General features: G+C 40.1%; 1 protein-coding gene across 5 annotated transcripts in view; it reads left to right on the top strand.

Annotated features, from left to right (window-relative positions):
• Window positions 1-18,627, top strand: part of R3HDM2 (R3H domain containing 2) — a 183,579-nt gene that overhangs the window by 128,472 nt on the left and 36,480 nt on the right. For 4 of the 5 annotated variants that reach the window (XM_049783059.1, XM_049783058.1, XM_049783061.1 and 1 more), the window contains 7 exons: window positions 1,757-1,835; window positions 3,100-3,159; window positions 3,865-4,005; window positions 4,305-4,413; window positions 7,241-7,336; window positions 10,683-10,714; window positions 16,100-16,332. In XM_049783059.1, the coding sequence (XP_049639016.1) occupies window positions 1,757-1,835; window positions 3,100-3,159; window positions 3,865-4,005; window positions 4,305-4,413; window positions 7,241-7,336; window positions 10,683-10,714; window positions 16,100-16,332 (750 nt within the window). Of the gene's footprint in view, window positions 1-1,756; window positions 1,836-3,099; window positions 3,160-3,864; window positions 4,006-4,304; window positions 4,414-7,240; window positions 7,337-10,682; window positions 10,715-10,812; window positions 10,867-16,099; window positions 16,333-18,627 lie in introns of all 5 variants that reach the window. The other variant, XM_049783057.1, reaches the window with a different exon arrangement.

Here is an 18,627-nt window from a genome sequence, read left to right as displayed (position 1 = left end):
AACCCCTGAGCACTGCCAGGTGTGACCCAAAACACACACACACACACACACACACACACACACACACACACACACAAAAGAATAAAAAGTGTATACATACTTCATAGAAATGATAGTTGAGATTTTGGGATTTTAAATTTTGGGATTTAAAAAATATAAACTTATAAAGTAAATGATCCACATAAGAATCAATATTTGGGGGCTGAAGAGATAGCATGGAGGTAGGGCATTTGCCTTGCATGCAGAAAGATGGTGATTCAAATCCTGGCCCCCGAGCCTACCAGGAATGATTTCTGAGTGTAGAACCAGGAGTAACCCCTGAGTGCTGCCTGTTGTGACCCAAAAACAAACAAACAAACAAAACAAGAATCAATATTTGGGGCTAGTGCAATGGTAAAATGGGTAGGATGCTTGCCTTGCATCCTACCAGTTTTGATCACTAGTAACTAGTAACTCATATGGTACCCCAAACCCACCAGGAGTGATCTCGAAGCACAGACAAGAAATAAAAACCCTAAGCACAGCTAGGAATCAACATTGTTTGAGGGCTGGACAGATAGTACAGTCAGTAAGATAGTACAAGTCGCTTGCCTTGATGAAGTTGATTTGTATTCACTCCCTGCACTGCACCATATATGGTCCTTCAAGTTCCACAAGGAATGATCTCTAAGCATCAGATATAGCGCAGAAAACCAAAATAAAGAAAAAAAGAATCAGTACTTGAGACCAGGGATGTGGTAGAGAAACAACAAATGGCATGTGTGAAGCCTTAGGCTTGATCATTGGGGTGGAAGGGCAGGAACAGAGAAGAGGTCAGTGGGCTGAGCACATAAGGCCTGGATTCTTTCCCTAGTACTTGATAGGTCCCAGACCACTGGGCCTAAAGTAGTCTCTGAACACTGTCATATTTCCCTCTTTTGGCAGGACATTCAATAATTATTTATTTTTATCTAACTATTATTTGATAGTCGGGTAGCTTTTTAGCATAATACAGAGTCAATACTCTGACCCAAATTCTACCTTCTATATCAGTGGTCCTCTAACTTTTTTAAACAGGGGCCCAGTTCACTGTCCCTCAGACCATTGGAGGTCCGGACTATAGTAAAAACAAAAACTATGAACAAATTTCTATGCACACTGCATGTATCTTATTTTGAAGTGAAGAAACAAAACGGGAACAAATACAATATGTGGCCCATGGTCATAGAAAATTTGGGGTGGGGAACTAGAAAATTAAGCTTCTTTTTAAGCTTACTCAGAAGTTTGAGTCTACTTTTTGTTTTTGTTTTTTTATTTTTTGAATTACACCCAGCAGCGCTCAGGGGTTACTCCTGGCTCTATGCTCAGAAATCACTCCTGGCAGGCTCGGGGGATCATATAAGATGCCGGGGCTCGAACCACCATCCTTCTGCATGCAAGGCAAATGCCTTACTTCCGTGCTATCTCTCCAGCCCCGAGTCTACTTTTTTTTTTTGAGGGGGGGGGTCACACCCAGCTGCACTCAGGGGTTACTCCTGGCTCTATGCTCAGAAATTGCTCCTGGCAGGCTCAGGAGACCATATGGGATGCTGGGATTCGAACTACTGACCTTCTGCATGCGAGGCAAAATGCTTTACCTCCATGCTATCTCTCTGGCCCCGAGTCTACTTTTATGATTCTCATTTCTCTTAAGAAGACTATGAGTTTTATCTTGATATTAAATACAAGGCAGTTTTATTTATTTAAAATCTTACTTTTTATTTGTGTATGGCTCTAGATTCCAGCCAAGAATATACAGACTCTACTGGGATAGACCTACATGAATTTCTTGTAAATACACTGAAAAAAAATCCAAGGTAAGACCACAATTTGATGGAAGGGGAAAGGGGGCCAGGCCTCAGTAGGAGTCCCAAAAAGTCAAGTAACTTATCAGAATTATTTTTTGTTTGGTTGGTTTTTGGGCATCACACTCAAAAGTGGTTGCTCCTGGCTCTGCACTCAGAGATTACTTCTGGCAGGTTTGGGGAACCATTGGGGATGCTGGGGATCGAATCTCTGTCCTTTCTGGGTCATCTGCATGCAAGGCAAATGCCCTACTGCTGTGCTATCTCTCTGGCTCCACAGAATTTTTTTCTAATGTTAGAATCCAGAGTGCCTGTCCCCTCATTTCTCTTCAGTGTGGTTTTATATTCTGTGAGGGATTTTGAATACTTTAATATTGACATTTCAGCTTTCAGGATAGTTGAGAAAAATTCTATGGGAGAATGCACAAAGAAACATGAAGGCATGGAAGTGCAATTAGAAAGCAGCATAGAGGGGCCAGAGCGGTGGTCTAGCGGTTAGGCGTCTGCCTTGCCTACACTAGCCTAAGACGGACTGCATATGTGTCTCATATGGTTCCCCCAAGTCAGGAGCGATTTCTGAGCACATAGTCAGGAGTAGCCCCTGAGTGTCACCGGGTGTGGCCCAAAAACAAAACAAAACAAAACAAAAATAACAGTGTAGAAAATAAAATAATAGTTCCTGGGGGTGGAGTGATAGTACAGTAAGTAGGATGTTTGCCTTGCACACATATTTTTTTTTTTGGAGTCCAAGCTTAAGGCCCTCTAAGCTACCAAGAGTAATCCTGGATGCAGAGCCAGAAATAATTCCTGAGCTCTGTTAAGTGTGGCTCCAAAACAAAAAAGAAAAAAAATAGTTGCTTTGTATAAGCTGAAATAATAATTGTTAAATCTTATAAATAATCAAAAGAATTAGAATAATTAAAAATAAATAGAAGTACATTAAGCACAAAAATAAATGAATTAAAAAACAAAAATAAATATAAAGTATGTACTTATATGCATATGATTGCCAAAAGAAATATCAAAGGAGGCAAGCAAACTATGACTAGGAGGCTCTGTCAGATGAATTCCTGATTAATTTTCTTTTTAAAGTAAAAAAAGACAGGTCAAAGGTGCTCTGGAACCTCAGCATTGTTAGTGTACCAGAGGAGTTTGAATCTATCCCTCCTTTCAAGTTCTATTGTAAGCAGCTTATGTTTTCAATCCTTGCTTTCAGTGTCTATAGGAGAGCTGTTTTTTGTTTTGTTTTCATCTTTCTTTTTTTTTTAAAAAACAGGGACAGAATGATGCTGCTAAAATTAGAACAGGATATTCTGGAATTCATTAATGACAACAAGTAAGTTACTTGAATGAAGTACACATCTAGAGGTGGGTGGGGGCATTAGGAAAAAATTTATTAAGATGTCCTTTAAGATGTCCTTCCATCTTTCCCTTAAAGTCTGAATAGTGAAGTAATTACTCACTGGGAACCAAAGAAATTGATAGGACTCAGAATGGATAAGTGAGGTACTGATGGCACATATTTGCATTTAGAAGTAATTTGTATCTTTTGAGCAGCTAGCCCTTTTTTCATACTGTGTTTTTCTTATATGACTACCTTTGTTGCTTTGCTGACTTATCGAGGTGAGAATAAAGAGGATGGATGAGATCATTGGCCAAATTGATCTTACCTATAGATAAAGGAACTGAGAGGGGACAAGAGATATGGCTCAAGTGGTAAAGCACAGTAGGTTGTAGCACCCTCCTATGTACCATATGTACCACCCCACCCCTCTCTCACCCCCACCCAACATCACTGGTTGCAGGCCTGGTTGTCCCTGAGCATAACCAAGAGTGTCCCTTACAACAGTAGCCAAAAAAAAGAAAAAAAGAAAGAAATTAAGGTGAAAATAACTTTTTGCTTCCCATTGAGTAAATATCTTCCTTATATTATGCTTCTCCTAAAATTACCCATTGAAGAAACTTGTAAGAAAAATTACAATAGGCTGTTCCTTCTTCTGTTTGTTTTTATTTCACTTTTTCTCCCTGGGTTTTCCTTTAGTAACCAGTTCAAGAAGTTCCCTCAGATGACCTCCTATCATCGAATGCTTTTACACCGGGTAGCAGCCTATTTTGGAATGGACCACAATGTTGATCAAACTGGAAAAGCTGTCATCATCAACAAAACGAGTAACACAAGAATGTAAGGGAATAATAAAGCGCACATTGGGAAACCTTTAAGTAGAGGAGGAAAATAGGAGTTTAAGCTGTCTCTCTCTGAGGAGGGGGACAGATTTGGAGGGTTATACTATCAATTTCTAGTTTTTGTTAGACCTTTCGGATATTCTTCCTTGGAAATTATTAGTAAGATTGGCCTCTCAACTTACCCAATAGGACAGGTATATATAAAACTGTAGAGGAAGACAGATTTATAGATAGATATGCTTTCTACCAAAAGTATCTTTTTCCTCCCTTTCTTTCACATTTTTCTTTCAATCCCAGCCCTGAACAGAGGTTTTCAGAACATATAAAGGATGAGAAGAATTCAGAATTTCAACAGAGGTTCATTCTCAAGAGAGATGATGCCAGTATGGACCGAGATGATAACCAGGTGAAGAATGGAAAAGGGGTGGGCATATAGAGACTGCAATAAGAGAAACTGGGAGGGGAAAATCATTTTTGTGAGATAGATGAAACCTAAATTACCTTACTATGGAAAAATGTATTGAGCTATCCTGAGTTGGCATTGACTTACTGACTATACTTGTTAGGTTAAATGCCACTCTTTTAGCCCCAGAGAAACATGGTGCTGAGGTTTGCTGGGGTTTTCATTTGGCCTTGAACTCCTTGGTTCTGCCAATGACTTTAATTCCATATCATTTTTGGATAAAGCAGATTTTCTTTCTGCTTCAGCCTCATTCAGCTAATGACTTCATTCTTTTTTTTTTTTTTTTTTTTTTTGATACTTAGGAATTTCTTGGGGAACCACAAAAACAAAACAAAACAAAAAACCACTTTACCCCACTTTCAATCTTATCCTAGCATAGGGATAACCTTGAACTGGTCAAGTTATAATCTAATTTACCTATTTATAATGGTGTTTCTGGTCCTTTCTACAAATTTTAATCTTTCCCCCAATTCCTTCCAATAAGGTGAGTTTGTTCATTTGATTTTTGTTGCTGGAAATTTTAGGCAGTAACCTATTTTTATTTTTATTATTTTTATTTTGAGTGTGAGGAGTTGAGTCACACCCAGTGGTACTGAGGGCTTACTCCTGGCTCTAGGCTCAGAAATTTCTCCTGGCAGGCTCTGGGGACCATATGGAATGCAGATAATTGAACTGGGGTCCATCCTGGGTGGTTGGCCTTGGCCTTGTGCAAGACAAATGCCCCACTGCTGTGCTATTGCTCCGGTCCCAGTATCTCCTTTTTAATTTACTCTTCAGAGAATAAGAAGTTAATAGTCTGCTCCATCCAATCATTTATGGACCTGACTATGGCCCACTTCTGACCAAACTCTAAAAAGTAATTATTTAGAGATAATTGTACTATCCCATTTACAGGGTTTAGTTCCAGCCTGTGTCTGCTTGGCCTCCATAGGAGGTTAAGTAGAGTTAAGGGATTGAGGTTGGGTTGAGAAAGTATAATTTATGTTAATGATAACTTTAGTAATATAACACTTCTAAGGTCAAAGTTTATTTTCTTGGGATACTCTGGTCTTAAAACCAGGACTTTTCCTGACTGCTTCTTGTATATTTAAGGGAGTTCTTATGAGAAAAGTGCCATTGTCCGTTGTGGACAACATATTTGGTTTGAATGAAAATGTTAAAAATGTCAAAATTTAAAACCAGAAAAATACCTTTCCATCCCGATGCCCTTCTCTCCATTTTCTCAGAACCCTTTTCCTATATATCAGGAATTTATTCACATCTGCCCGTTATGAACTTATCATCTCTGAGCTTCAGGCTTGATTCATAAATTATTAGGTTTAGTGTACTTTATGTCTATAATATTAATAATAAGCTCAGTAATTGCTATTTTTGAGATTGTTTCCCCCAAACTCAACTTTGTTCTAAATACATCATATGAATTATCTCTTTTAATCCTCTTTATAACCCAGTGTGGATTGGGGGTTACCAACCACATAAGTATAAGAAAAATGGGATGGGGTAAAGATGCTAAGTAACTAAAGTCATGTTGAAGAAAGGTAACAGTTGAGGTCCTGCCTGACCTTAAAGTGCATCATACTCCTTCATTTTCACCACCTTGCTACTGGTTTACCAGTGCTGGAGGCTAAATACAGTATAGCATTGTAATGTCCAGTGTCTTCTTGGAATGGGATTTGTAAAAGAACATTTAGTAGAATTTTCTTAGAGTTAGTAAAAAAATAAATCAAGTCAGACTTCGTGCTCCTGAAGTTATGCCTCCCTCAGGATATAGGTAAAGATCGGGAAGAACAGATTAGAACAGCAGTCTCCTTGGTTGCTTCATCAGAAGCTTTCAAAGCCTGAGGACATTCATTTGATGGGTTATTTCCATCAGAGCTTCTTTTTTGCCTTCAAAAGCAATATGAACAGAAATACTGGCACATTCTAGCAAAGAATTCAAATCACAGGCCAAAAAAGAGTAAGAGAATTAGAAAATAAGAATAAGGAGAGTTGGGTGATAGATAACCCACAGTGGTGATCTGCCCAGCCAGCCTCGTAGTCAGCTTACATTTTTCAGAGAATGTCAGCTTCTTTGTCCATCTCCTTTTCACTTTCTATCATTGTATTTCTTCCCTACCTCCACCATACCGTTATCTCTGTCCATCCTTTCCATTCTCTATTCCTCTTTGTGTTGTTCAGTTCTCTTTATTTCTGTAATTCCTCTCTTTCCCTTCCTCTAGTTGCTATAAGCTTTAAGTTTAGCTTCACTCTTGGAATTTCAAACCAAGGCCCTATTTGCTGAACTGTATGTGACTTGGGTCTTCTGATTCTGACATTAGTTATTAAAGAAGGGATAATGTCAAGTGCTTGTTCTAAAAACTTATATATATTCAGTTCATTAAATACCTGTTTCTTCCTTTCTAGTCCTCCTATCCTTTGCTTTCCCTCTAAAGCAATGTTTATTCCCAGGCTGTTTTCTTAAACTCTGATGACTGGAAAGTACCCAATTACTATAGGGAATCAGCCTAATCCTTATAAATTGTTGTTCTTGATAACTCTGGGGGATGGGAGAGATGAAGAGGCTCTAACCATCCAGAAAACTGATGTCCCAAACCATTATGGTCAGATGTTCTCAGTGAAACCTATCCAACACTGGAATTTTTCTTTTTTTTTTCTTTTCTGTTTTTTTGATGGCAACTATAAACTCTCCCGGTTTCTCTTCCTTGCTGGTGTGCAGTGAGCTTGCAGTACGAGGAGAACTTAACTAGCTTAATTCTGCTCATCGATCTAGATCAGAGTTCCATTACAGGATGGAAGGAGGAGCAAGTCAATAGAAGAGAGAGAGGAGGAATATCAAAGGGTCCGAGAGAGAATATTTGCCCGAGAGGTAAGTGTAGCTTCTGAGAGTCGTCAGCCCGTAGTATTTAGCTCTTAATCTTTGGAACTGTGACTGGAATGAACCCTACATAAATGTTATTATTGCTTTTTGCATTTTTAACCAACATCAGCCAGCTCCAAATTTGTTCTCTAAAGTTAGATGTTTTATTGGCAAGTTGCAGTTCTTCATTTGGATCACTTTTAATATATTCTGTTGTGTTGTATACAAAGAAAACAAACGGAATGGCTGAATTTGGTAAATATAGACTGAAAATAGAAATGGTTTTGGCAGGGCTTTTGAAAGGGCTCTTAGTCTTGCCTATCAAACCCTCCTCCCATTTACCCTCTTTCACTTTCACAATCTGTTTTAGACATCTTTGCTTTAAGTGGAAGACTTCCACACAACCTATGCATTCATCTTGTCTGGCAGCCTTATTTTTTTTTAGGATATGGTGGTGATTGTTGGACTACAGGGTCTGGCATCCATGTCCTAAGCTCCACATTCCACATGCACAGAGGGTATTGCTCACTGTGCTCTCTAGAACTTGAACAAAAAGTTTCTTTCTTCCTCTATTTCTTACTTGGCTTCTTAGACTAGGGTGGGTACTGTGGGCCACGAGGCAGTGTGAATCAATTTAGGCAACTTTATTTTAAAGAAGTGTGGGCCATATCAAATATACTTGATACCCCTGTTTCTGATGTCCTCTGCCTACCACACTGAAGAAAAGTACAGCAGAAATTCAGGATGGTTGTGGAGAGGAAAGGAGTATATCTCCAGAAATGTCACATCCAGATAATATCACCATCTTATTGTCAAACTAGTAATAAAAAGGAAGAGCCAGCCTCCTTTGTTGTCCAAAAATGGCCATTTTTAATTAATACACTTAAATGGATACTGCTCTCCTTTCATTTTCCCACTCTCCCTTCCCTCAGTGAGACTATCATCTAGCATAGCGTGCGCATGCACACGCACACACCATTCATTTTTCACTTTACTTCCGTCCTTTCACCATCTTCATCTTACTGTCAAACTAGTAATAAAAAAGGAAGAGCCAGCCTCCCTTTGTTGTCCAAAAATGGCCATGTTTAATTAATACACTTAAATGGATACTGCTTTCCTTTCATTTTCCCACTCTCCCTTCCTTCAGTGAGACTATCATCTAGCTTAGCGCGTGAGCACACACACACACACACACACACACACACACACACACACACACACCACATTCATTTTTCACTTTACTTCTGTCCTTTCATCACCCAGATCTTGTCCAGAGTGAGGGTCATTTCCAGCTAACATTAAAAAGACTGATGGGCCGGAGCACTGCAGTAGGGCGTTTGCCTTGCATGCGGCTGACCCAGGATGGACCTCAGTTTGATCCCCTGCGTCCCATCTGGTCCCCTAAGCCAGGAGTGATTTCTGAGCACAGAGTCATGAGTAACCGCTGAGTGATACCAGGTGTGGCCCCTCCCCCCCACCAAAAAAAGAAAAGACTGCCATTCTGAGTCAGAAAAGATTGTACTCCAAATTATCCTTTAAAAAGAGTTCTCAGCTTTTACCTAAAAGTCAGTTGGACAGAATGTGTGGTCATGACTGGCCAGTGATGACCCAAAATTGTGGGACTGGGTTATAGATGAGGTGTAGGTGAGAGCAGCAGCCATTTATATCATACTTACTATCTTTCTACCATTATTCTTTGTACTTTACGTAAATTAATTTTATCCTTCACACTAGACCTATGAGGTTGTATTTTTTTCTCACTTTTATAAACAAGGAACTGAGGCATAGAGAGATTAATACCTAAGGTTATACTACAAGTAAGCAAAAGAGCTGATGATCAAATTCAAATGATCTGACTGAAAAAAGTCATAAAGTAAGCCACCTGTTAATCACTTACTCTGCTATGGGCTTGTTAGAAGTACCAGTGACATCATAGGCAACTATATGTGTGCTCCTCTGCTTTACTGTCACTTGGAAATGATATCTTGTGATAACAGCCATTAGCAAAGCCACAGATATTCTAAAAACACAAGCAGATTTTAACAGGGTAGTGGGGCTAGTTTTTAGTAAGACTGGAATATTTCTACCTATAATCATAACAAAGTTAAAATTAGCTGTTCTCTCATTTTTTTAACTCCTGATTTTCACACACACACACACGCGCGCGCGCACGCGCGCGCGCGTGTGTGTGTGTGTGTGTGTGTGTGTGTATTATTTGTTAAATTCATTAGGACTTATTTTCTTTTCAGTACTTCCTAACTGTTGTTGTGGTAATGGCATCAGAAATCTAGATGTAGATAAGGGATGTAGATAAGAAAAATGGCCCAAACCCACCTAACTTCCTTTCTGAGAAGCCAGTCAAAGAGAGCTGATTATGGGTTAGGTTGTAGCTTGGGTTCAAGGGGAGGAAGAGACAGGACAAAAGAAAAGGAAAGTGGCAAGAAGGCTGTTTGGATGGAAATGCTGCTGCTGAGGCTTCTTTGGAACCTGAGCTGTGTATGGGAGAGCTGCCCAGCTCTGCTCTACAGGAGCCCACTGTCCTCAACAGCCAGACACTCTTGGTACCTTTCCCTAAGGTATGGGAGTCTACCATAGTGCTCACTTCACTCAGCTCAGTGCTCTGTCCAGGAACTATTCCGAAAAGTAGTGTTAAGCTTTTAACTTGAGGAGGGGTTGGGGCTAAACCCAGCAATGCTCATTGGTTACTCCTCACTCTGCACTTATGAATCTCTTCTTACAGTACTTGGGGAGCCATAGGGGATGCCAGGGATCAAAGTTGGGCCAATCACATGCAAGGCAAATGCCCTACCAACTGTATTATCACTGTGGCCCCAAGCATTTAATTAAAAAAATTTTTTTAGACTGCAAACTACCTGCCTTCCCAATTTCTTATTCTCCTTGAGTCTCAGATCTTTCATTTAGCCAGTGTAGAGGACAGAAATGGCATTGAGGATGATTTACTTAAAAAAAATAATTCCTTACTCGTCTCCCTCTCCCTTCCTTTGAACTCATTTTCCAGGGCCAAGCACACCAATTTAGAGAGGATAAATTTAGACTAAAAGGGATATAACAAGTTAATATTTCCTGCCACTCCTTTCTATACTCCTAACTTTCTTTATCTATACCTCTTTTTAAACACTTTGGGAAGACTAAAACTTGAATGTTCTTTCCCGTTAAAGGTGAGAAGTCAGATTGGGTGTGTGGGTGTAGGTCATCTGTTCCTGCTCCCTCTCTCCCTGTTGGGGGGGTGAGCTTGGTTTGAGGACTTGGGTATTCATAGCCTCATGGACACCCTTTTCGGTTATGCCATGCTGTTTTCTTATAAGTTATTTTCCGTTTTCTCCCCCTCACCTAGACTGGCCAGAACGGATATCTAAGTGACATCAGGTTAGTACCACTTAGCATGTTCCCTGCTTCTCATTGAACTTTATCAGTGAGGTTAATATAATCCTGTAATGATGCTTTTCTTTGATGTTAACCAACAGACTCTCCAAAGAAGCCTTTTCTTCTAGCTCTCACAAGAGAAGGCAGATTTTTAGGTACCTCTGTGTGATCTATATATTTCTCCTTGTTTTTGTTCTTGTTTAAGTTTTATTTTGTTTTGCTTTAATCTTTCCAGCGGAGTGAGTTTGCTCCATGCATGGCTGTTTGTGGAATAATTCAATTTGTGGTTTTTGCAACATTAGATATCTCCCCTTAAATAAATGGCTTCTGCTCAATAAGTTATTTTGATTGTTGCTAATTTCACTTTAAGATCTGGACAGGTGGTGAAGGGGACCAAATATTTGTGCTCCCCTCCCAGAATTTTGCTGGAATTAGACATTTAGGGAGGATTTGAGTACTTATTTACATTCAGATAAAAGAATGGATGTCCTCTGCCTACCTTTCCTGAACTATGGAAAGATGTAAAGAACTTATCCCTGATCAAGCAGAATACTTAGTTTCTTTAAAGAAAAACAATAGTATAAACCTACACATGAGCACTTTTGTCTATATGGTTTTCTTTCTGGGACAGTTTCTGCCTTAGATTGGATTTAAGCATATTCTTTATATCGTTGAATATTAATGTTCATTAACATTGTTCTTATGTTGGTGAACTGCTGTATTAATTTCTCCAGGGCCTAACTCCATTTTCCATTATGCAGTCATGCTATTCTCTTTTGAGTTAAGTCTCTCTGTGCTAGCTCAGATGATTATACAGGTGTTGGTGAGAGCAGTGCTAGCTTAGCACCCTATCTCAGAACCAGCTTTTTAGTAGCACATTCTTCCCAACTTAGCAATAAAAAACTATAGAAAATTTGAGTATTTAGTACTAGGATTCAGATCTGACCCTAACGGAAGCTTCTCTCCTTTTGAAACCTAAGCGTAATAGTAACAGCCAAATCTGTTAGCCTTCTCATCCCCAGTACATCAGTACACATCCCTATTGTCCTTCCTAAAAATAAGTCACATTTTGTGGAAGTTGGGATAATGATATCACCCATTTCTGGGATGTAGAATTGATCTCCCTTGGGGCCGGGAAGGTGGCGCTAGAGGTAAGGTGTCTGCCTTACAAGCGCTAGCGTAGGACGGACCTCGGTTCGATCCCCCGGCGTCCCATATGGTCTCCCCAAGCCAGGGGCGATTTCTGAGCTCATAGCCAGGAGTAACCCCTGAGCATCAAACAGGTGTGGCCCAAAAACCAAAAAAAAAAAAAAAAAAAAAAGAATTGATCTCCCTTTTCATTGATTCTTGGCCAAAGTCTCTCAAAGTGGGCAAAACACCATCTTCCCTTGCCCCAAACCTTGGGATTTGGGAGATAATAGTAGCCCCAAGTACAGTAGGGAGGCACTTTCTGTTTGTTTACTTAAAGAAGGCAGATTTCTAGAAGGTGCTAAGTGATTTTTTTTCTGAAAAGGAGACAGTAGATAAATGACATTTGAAAGCCTTTGTCCTAGACATTCCACCTTGAGAACAATCTGAAGATAGGGTTCTGCATTGTTGATATTGGTCAAGATAGAATCCCCATAAAAAATTGTTTCATGGGCCCAGAGAGATAACACAGCAGCGTTTGCCTTGCAAGCAGCCATCCAGGACCAAAGGTGGTTGGTTCGAATCCCAGTGTCCCATATGGTCCCCTGTGCCTGCCAAGAACTATTTCTGAGCAGATAGCCAGGAGTAGCCCCTGAACACTGCCGGGTGTGCCCCCCCCCAAAAAAAAATTGTTTCATATGACATGATTCAAAATTTTCTTTTTTTAAGGAGTTTTTAACTTCTCTGACTTAATACCCATTGCTTTTTTTTTTTTTTTTTTTGCCAAAGTATGCTGTGTCTAATTTAGTTCTGAAATCCTCATTTGGTTAATCTGTTTACATGTTAAAATTTAAAAAAAGAAAAGCATGCCGATTGAGTAGTTGACCCTAGTTTACTGGTCTGCTAGTGGCAAAACTAGGACTGACTTTGTTCAATCTTCTTTTCATTGTACTCAACAATCACCCCTTCATTTCTGAGTATGAATAGTGTTTCATTCAGAGTACTAGTTCAGATTCGCTCCCAGGAAATGATGCCCTTCTTAGCACTATGGAGCATCAATGACATTATACTAACATAATAGCTTGAAGAATCTGGTGACCTAGCACAACTCTCCTATCCAAAACATCTTTAAGCCACTACTTTCCATGCTGAGTTTTGATTATAGATCTACATCATCTAAATTGCAACTTGATATACTCTTCGAAATGTTAACTTCTTTCTCTGTTTGAGATCTAGTTCAGAACTCTGATGATTAGAAGTTGATCTTTTCTGCTCGATATCTTTCTTCACAAGGTTGTGATGTACATATGGTACACTAAATTCCATCTTTCACATTGGCAATAATTATGGCAGCTTCCCAGTTCTTTGAAAGATTCTGCTCTACTAATAAGACAAGAGTGAGGCATGCTGATTTATACTGTCACCTTTTCTATAGCCTTTTCTCTACTGAGTCTCCAGATCCAATAAACTGGAGAACATTTTATCAGCTCTAAATATACCTATGAGAACTTAAGTCAGGTCTGATTTCACATGATTATGATATGTGAAAGATCTCTGACCTTCACCCAATTTCTCCAACCTAACACAACCCAATGAGTGCTCAGAATTGAATCTGATAGTTGCCTTATTTTCAATGAAGCAAAAAGATATTGAGAAATTTAGATTTAATTGTGGAGAAGTGGGGCCGGTGAGGTGGCCCTAGAGGTAAGGTGTCTGCCTTGCAAGTGCTAGCCAAGGAAAGACCACGATTCGATCCCCCTGGCATCCCATATGGTCCCCCCAAGCCAGGGGCAATTTCTGAGCACTTAGCCAGGAGTAACCCCTGAGCATCAAATGGGTATGGCCGGAAAAAAATTGTAGAGAAGTAAAGCCGATCTCTTTTCTGGAAAAGACTTGATCTAGTCTCTCAAAATCTCTACAGTATGATACATTCATCCAGATTAGTCAGAAGATCAACAGAAAGTCTATATTTTGAGTGTTTGGCCATCACTATTTTGGTGGAAATAGACAAGTTTAGAAGTGCTGTCACTTTATCCTAAGTGATTGACTTAAAGTTGACTCATCCACTGTCTACTATGGTAGAGAATTAGACTAATAGCTAACACAGTGAAGACAATTAGGAACAAAATTCAGTCTCAATAGCTAATGAATAACCTCTTCCTTTGCCATTGTTATATCCCCTTACTCCATAAATACACAACTATTTATTGAGTCAGGTGTCTCTGTCTACTCATCTAAAGCACTGTCAGCTCTCACTTCAGGTCTGGTTCTTTTCCTGGAGGAACCTTTCTTTGTTTCCCACTTTACTTCTATAGTCCCAAGAGAAAAAGGGTAAAGTTCTAGAAAAACTTTGGGTAAAGTTGGGGAATATTTTCAGTCCTCTGTCTTAACTACATTGAAGTATTGAAATTACATATAGACATTTTTAATTCAGAAGAATTAGCATGTTCCTGACCAATTGTGTTCATAGCTCACCATGACTGGCTTGGCCAGCATTTAAGACACTGACCTCAAGATTGGGGATGTGGCTCAGATAGAGCTCTGGGTTCAATCCCTGGCATTGCTTGATTCTTGCAAGTACCAGTGAAGGCCTTATGGCATTTCAGTACAGCCAGAAGTGGTCCTGAGTCTCTGGGCACTGCCAGATATGGCCCCTACAAAAATAAAATAATAAATAAAATAGTGACCCTACCATATCTTTTGCCCATTTTCTCTACAGTATTTTGTAACAGAAATTTTGTTAAATAAAGGTGTTTTCTTTCTCCCTCTGTTTTGCCTTCCTTTTTTTTTTGGGGGGGGGAGGCCTTTCAAGTGCTGCTCAGGAGGCCCAGGGACCCCTCCCAGTGATTCTCAACCAACCAGACTCTCTGTTCAATGCAAGAGCCTGTGAACATAGCTTCTCATCCTTGATATGCCAGATTTACCCAGTCCACCCTGGCAGAGCTGGAAGACCTCCAGAACCACACCTAGCAATCTAATGATGCTTAGGATCTGGTGGTGCTCAGGATAGAACAGGGTTGGCCACATTCAAGGCATGTAACTTAATTCCTATACTATCTCTCTGGCCCCTATATTTTCTTCAACATTACTCCTTAAGACAAAATAACTTTCTTTGTTTGAATAACATTGATCCTAATTCTTTTGAAGATTAAATTAACAAGATGTAATGCTAAAAAGAAGGAAAAGCAAATGACATTGAATTTTGCTTAATTTCTCCCTAATATATTTACCATAGTCTTTGTAATTGTCACTTGGTTGCCTTAGGTCATTAGTTGCTGGGAGATGAGAGATATGAAAAAAGAAAACTCCTGAGTTTTAATGGTTTTTGCTTAATAAGCAGTTTACAGCTCAACAAGACTTAGTGTTTTCAGGCCTACTACCTTTTCTTGTCAAAGTATACCTGTTTGTCGTGACAGTGATTACACGCTGTCTGTAGTTATAAAAATTAGGATATCTTGGTCTCTCTGGAGCAAAATTAAGAGAAGGTAAATCCCATTTATCACTACATTGTGCTTTATCTAGGGTGATCAAGTTATTAAGATGAATCAGCTAGTCATAGTTAGCACCTCTGTTCCTTGTAGTCCTGGTACCAAGAACATATTTGATCATGCTGAGAACATCAGCCCTTGGAGACCTTGGAACCAGTTGTTCCTGGATATTAACACAAGACTTCCACAAAACAAAGTTGGGTCAATTACAGATGATCAAACTGAATTATCACAATGTGCCCTTTAATCCACTATTCTCTTCCTCCTCTTGAAGCATTGCCCCAAGTATCACCTTAGCTGAGTTAGAAAGATGTTATATTGGAAGATCTGTTTTGAAACTCATCCATGCCATTTAGCTACGCTTGCCTTCTAGCACTATTAAAATGAGTCACCATTTAAAGAACTCCCACAAGAAACTGATATCCCTCTGCTTCCCACCATTGTGGAATCCCTACAGGTGCTTAGGAAGAAACCACAGCCAATCTCAGCATCGTGTATGTGGTTTCCCATCCACCTCTGGTCTGATGTATTAAATTAGTTGCCAGTGTACTGTCTTCTAGATTTGCTCTGTTCTCTTTGTTACTGTACTGGATCTTGTTCTGTCTGCTCCCATCAGTTCTTGATTGGTCAACCCACTAACAAGAAGTCAGTGTCCATCCTCCCCGCAGCCCTCACCCCTTTCTTATTATTGAAGAAATAGAAATGAACTCTCTCCTAGCCCTTCTGCTGAAGTGGTAGGTGGGGGGTACTCTGACCACTGTGCTCTCTGCAGGGGGAACCGTGAGGGGCTGAGTCGCACCTCCAGCAGTCGCCAGAGCAGCACAGACAGTGAACTCAAATCTCTGGAGCCACGGCCTTGGAGCAGCACAGACTCTGATGGTTCTGTTCGAAGCATGCGTCCCCCAGTCACCAAAGCCAGCAGTTTCAGTGGAATCTCTATCCTCACCCGAGGTGATAGCATTGGGAGCAGTAAAGGTGGCAGTTCAGGAAGGATCTCTCGGCCAGGTATCACTTGCCATGTACATCATTTCTTTTTTTTTTTCCCCCCAGCCCTTTTTTTTTTTTTTTATGTACATCATTTCTATATTAATTTTTCCAAAATCCCAGCTCTGTGCTCAGGGTCCCTTTTGGTGGTGGTGTTCAGGAACCGTAGGGCACTGGGAATCAAACTCAGGACTTCTGCATGCAAATCATGTTCTCTAGTACTTTTCATTTCCACAACCCCGATGATTACTTAAACAAACAAACAAACAAAAAAACTTGTTCTGGATCTGGGGAGACAGTCCAAAGGACTGAGCTCATATGTGTTGCACAGGGAAGGTCTAAATTAGATCCCCAGTACCACGTGGTCCTCTGAGCACCACTGTAATGATCCCTGAGCACTGCCAGATGTAGCCCCAAAATCCAAAACCAAAAAGTCACTTCTTTAATACTATCTCTTGGAAATTTATACAACCAAATGAAAGGGAATTTGATTTTTGGAATTTGTTGTTCAACCTTATGTCCTAAATGAATTTTTTTTTTTTTTTTGGTTTTTGGTTTTTGGGCCACACCCGGTAACGCTCAGGGGTTACTCCTGGCTATGTGCTCAGAAGTTGCTCCTGGCATGGGGGACCATATGGGACACCGGGGGATCGAAAAATGAATTTATTATTTCAACCTTATGTCCTAAATGAAAAGGAAAAAATTAACTGGAGTTTGATTATTTTATCTGTTTTCTTAGATTTATTTTTTTTTTTCGGCCACACCTGGCAGTTTTCAAGGCTTGCTCCTAGCTTTCAAGGATCACTTTTGGTGGGACTTAGGGAACCTTATAGGATGCCAAGAATTGAATTCAGGTCAACCGCATGCAAGTTTTACCCATTGTATTATCTCTCCAGTCCTTTTTTTTGTTTGTTTGTTTTTTCTGACTGAGAAAGGGCATCATGTCAGCTCACATTCAAAGATGTCAAGTGCTTTACTCCATAGTTCTTGAAACTCTAGCAGTGGTCCTCAAACTATGGCCCACGAGCCACATATTGTATTTGTATCTGTTTTGTTTCTTCATTGCAAAATAAGATATATGCATAAGAATTCGTTCATAAGTTTTGCTTTTACTATAGTCAGACCCTCCAATGGTCTGAGGGACAGTGAACTGGCCCCCTGTTTAAAAAGTTTGAGGACCCCTGCTCTAAAGGCTTTGTAGAGCAGAGGGAAACTTTAGAGTTTAGTTGTTTATAATAGTTTCTAGCATCTAGAGGGCTTGAACTTCAGAACTGCTATTATGGTTGCTCCCAGGAAGACCAGGACTGGGAAGGAGCCTTCTAACTGCATTCTAGCTCCACCTACTTGGCCTCTGTTTGATACTCCTTCTCCCCTGAATAATTGCTGGAATCTCATCACAAAAGTTGTGTAAGATTGTCCCTATAGACATCACTAGCAGTCTACTCTTTTTTTTTTTTTTTTTTTTTGGTTTTTGGGTCACACCTGGCAGTGCTCAGGGGTTATTCCTGGCTCCAGGCTCAGAAATTGCTCCTGGCAGGCACAGGGGACCATATGGGGCGCCGGGATTCGAACCGATGACCTCCTGCATGAAAGGCAAACGCCTTACCTCCATGCTATTTCTCCGGCCCCTAGCAGTCGACTCTTAAGGCAGGGGTCTCAAACTTGCGGCCCGCAGGCTGTTTGCGGCCCTCCATACAACATTTTGTGGCCCGCGGCTGGCCTTCAAATATCACAGTATTCGCGATTATTTGCTTACCAAATAAATGCAATAAAAATCGTATTAGTAAGAAAAAAATCGCATTAAACATTCATATACCCCGAGCAGTTCTGTTTGGGGTATGCAAATGTTTAATGCGATTTTTTGCGATTTTTTTCTTACTAATGCGATTTTTTTATTGCGAATATTTGGTAAGCGAATAATCGCGAATACTTTGCACCTAGCGCAGACGTCATTTCTGCTGCTCCTGCCCACTGTCCCTTGCATTATCGGAGGACTAAGGGAGAGAAGTTTATTACAGAATTAGATTTTGTCATACCTTCATCATGACTTCATCAAAGCCTGCAGTGAAGAGAAAGATTGATGACGAGCACAGACAATTTCTGGAAAAGTGGGAGATGCAGTATTTCTTTGTTGAGCACAGGGGCATCCCCACATGTCTTATTTGCTCAGAGAAAGTTGCAGTGCACAAAGAATACAACTTGAAACGCCATTATTCAACTAAACATGCTGAGGAATGTGCAAAATATCAAGGAAATGAGAGAGCCAAGTGGGTTGCCAGTCTTAAAGCATGTCTAATGAGGCAACAAGATTTCTTC

The sequence above is a fragment of the Suncus etruscus genome, chromosome 11 (assembly GCF_024139225.1).
Source record: "Suncus etruscus isolate mSunEtr1 chromosome 11, mSunEtr1.pri.cur, whole genome shotgun sequence".
Taxonomy (NCBI): domain Eukaryota; kingdom Metazoa; phylum Chordata; class Mammalia; order Eulipotyphla; family Soricidae; genus Suncus; species Suncus etruscus.
Note: the sequence above shows the minus strand (reverse complement) of the source record. Positions and strands in the feature narration are given on the sequence as shown.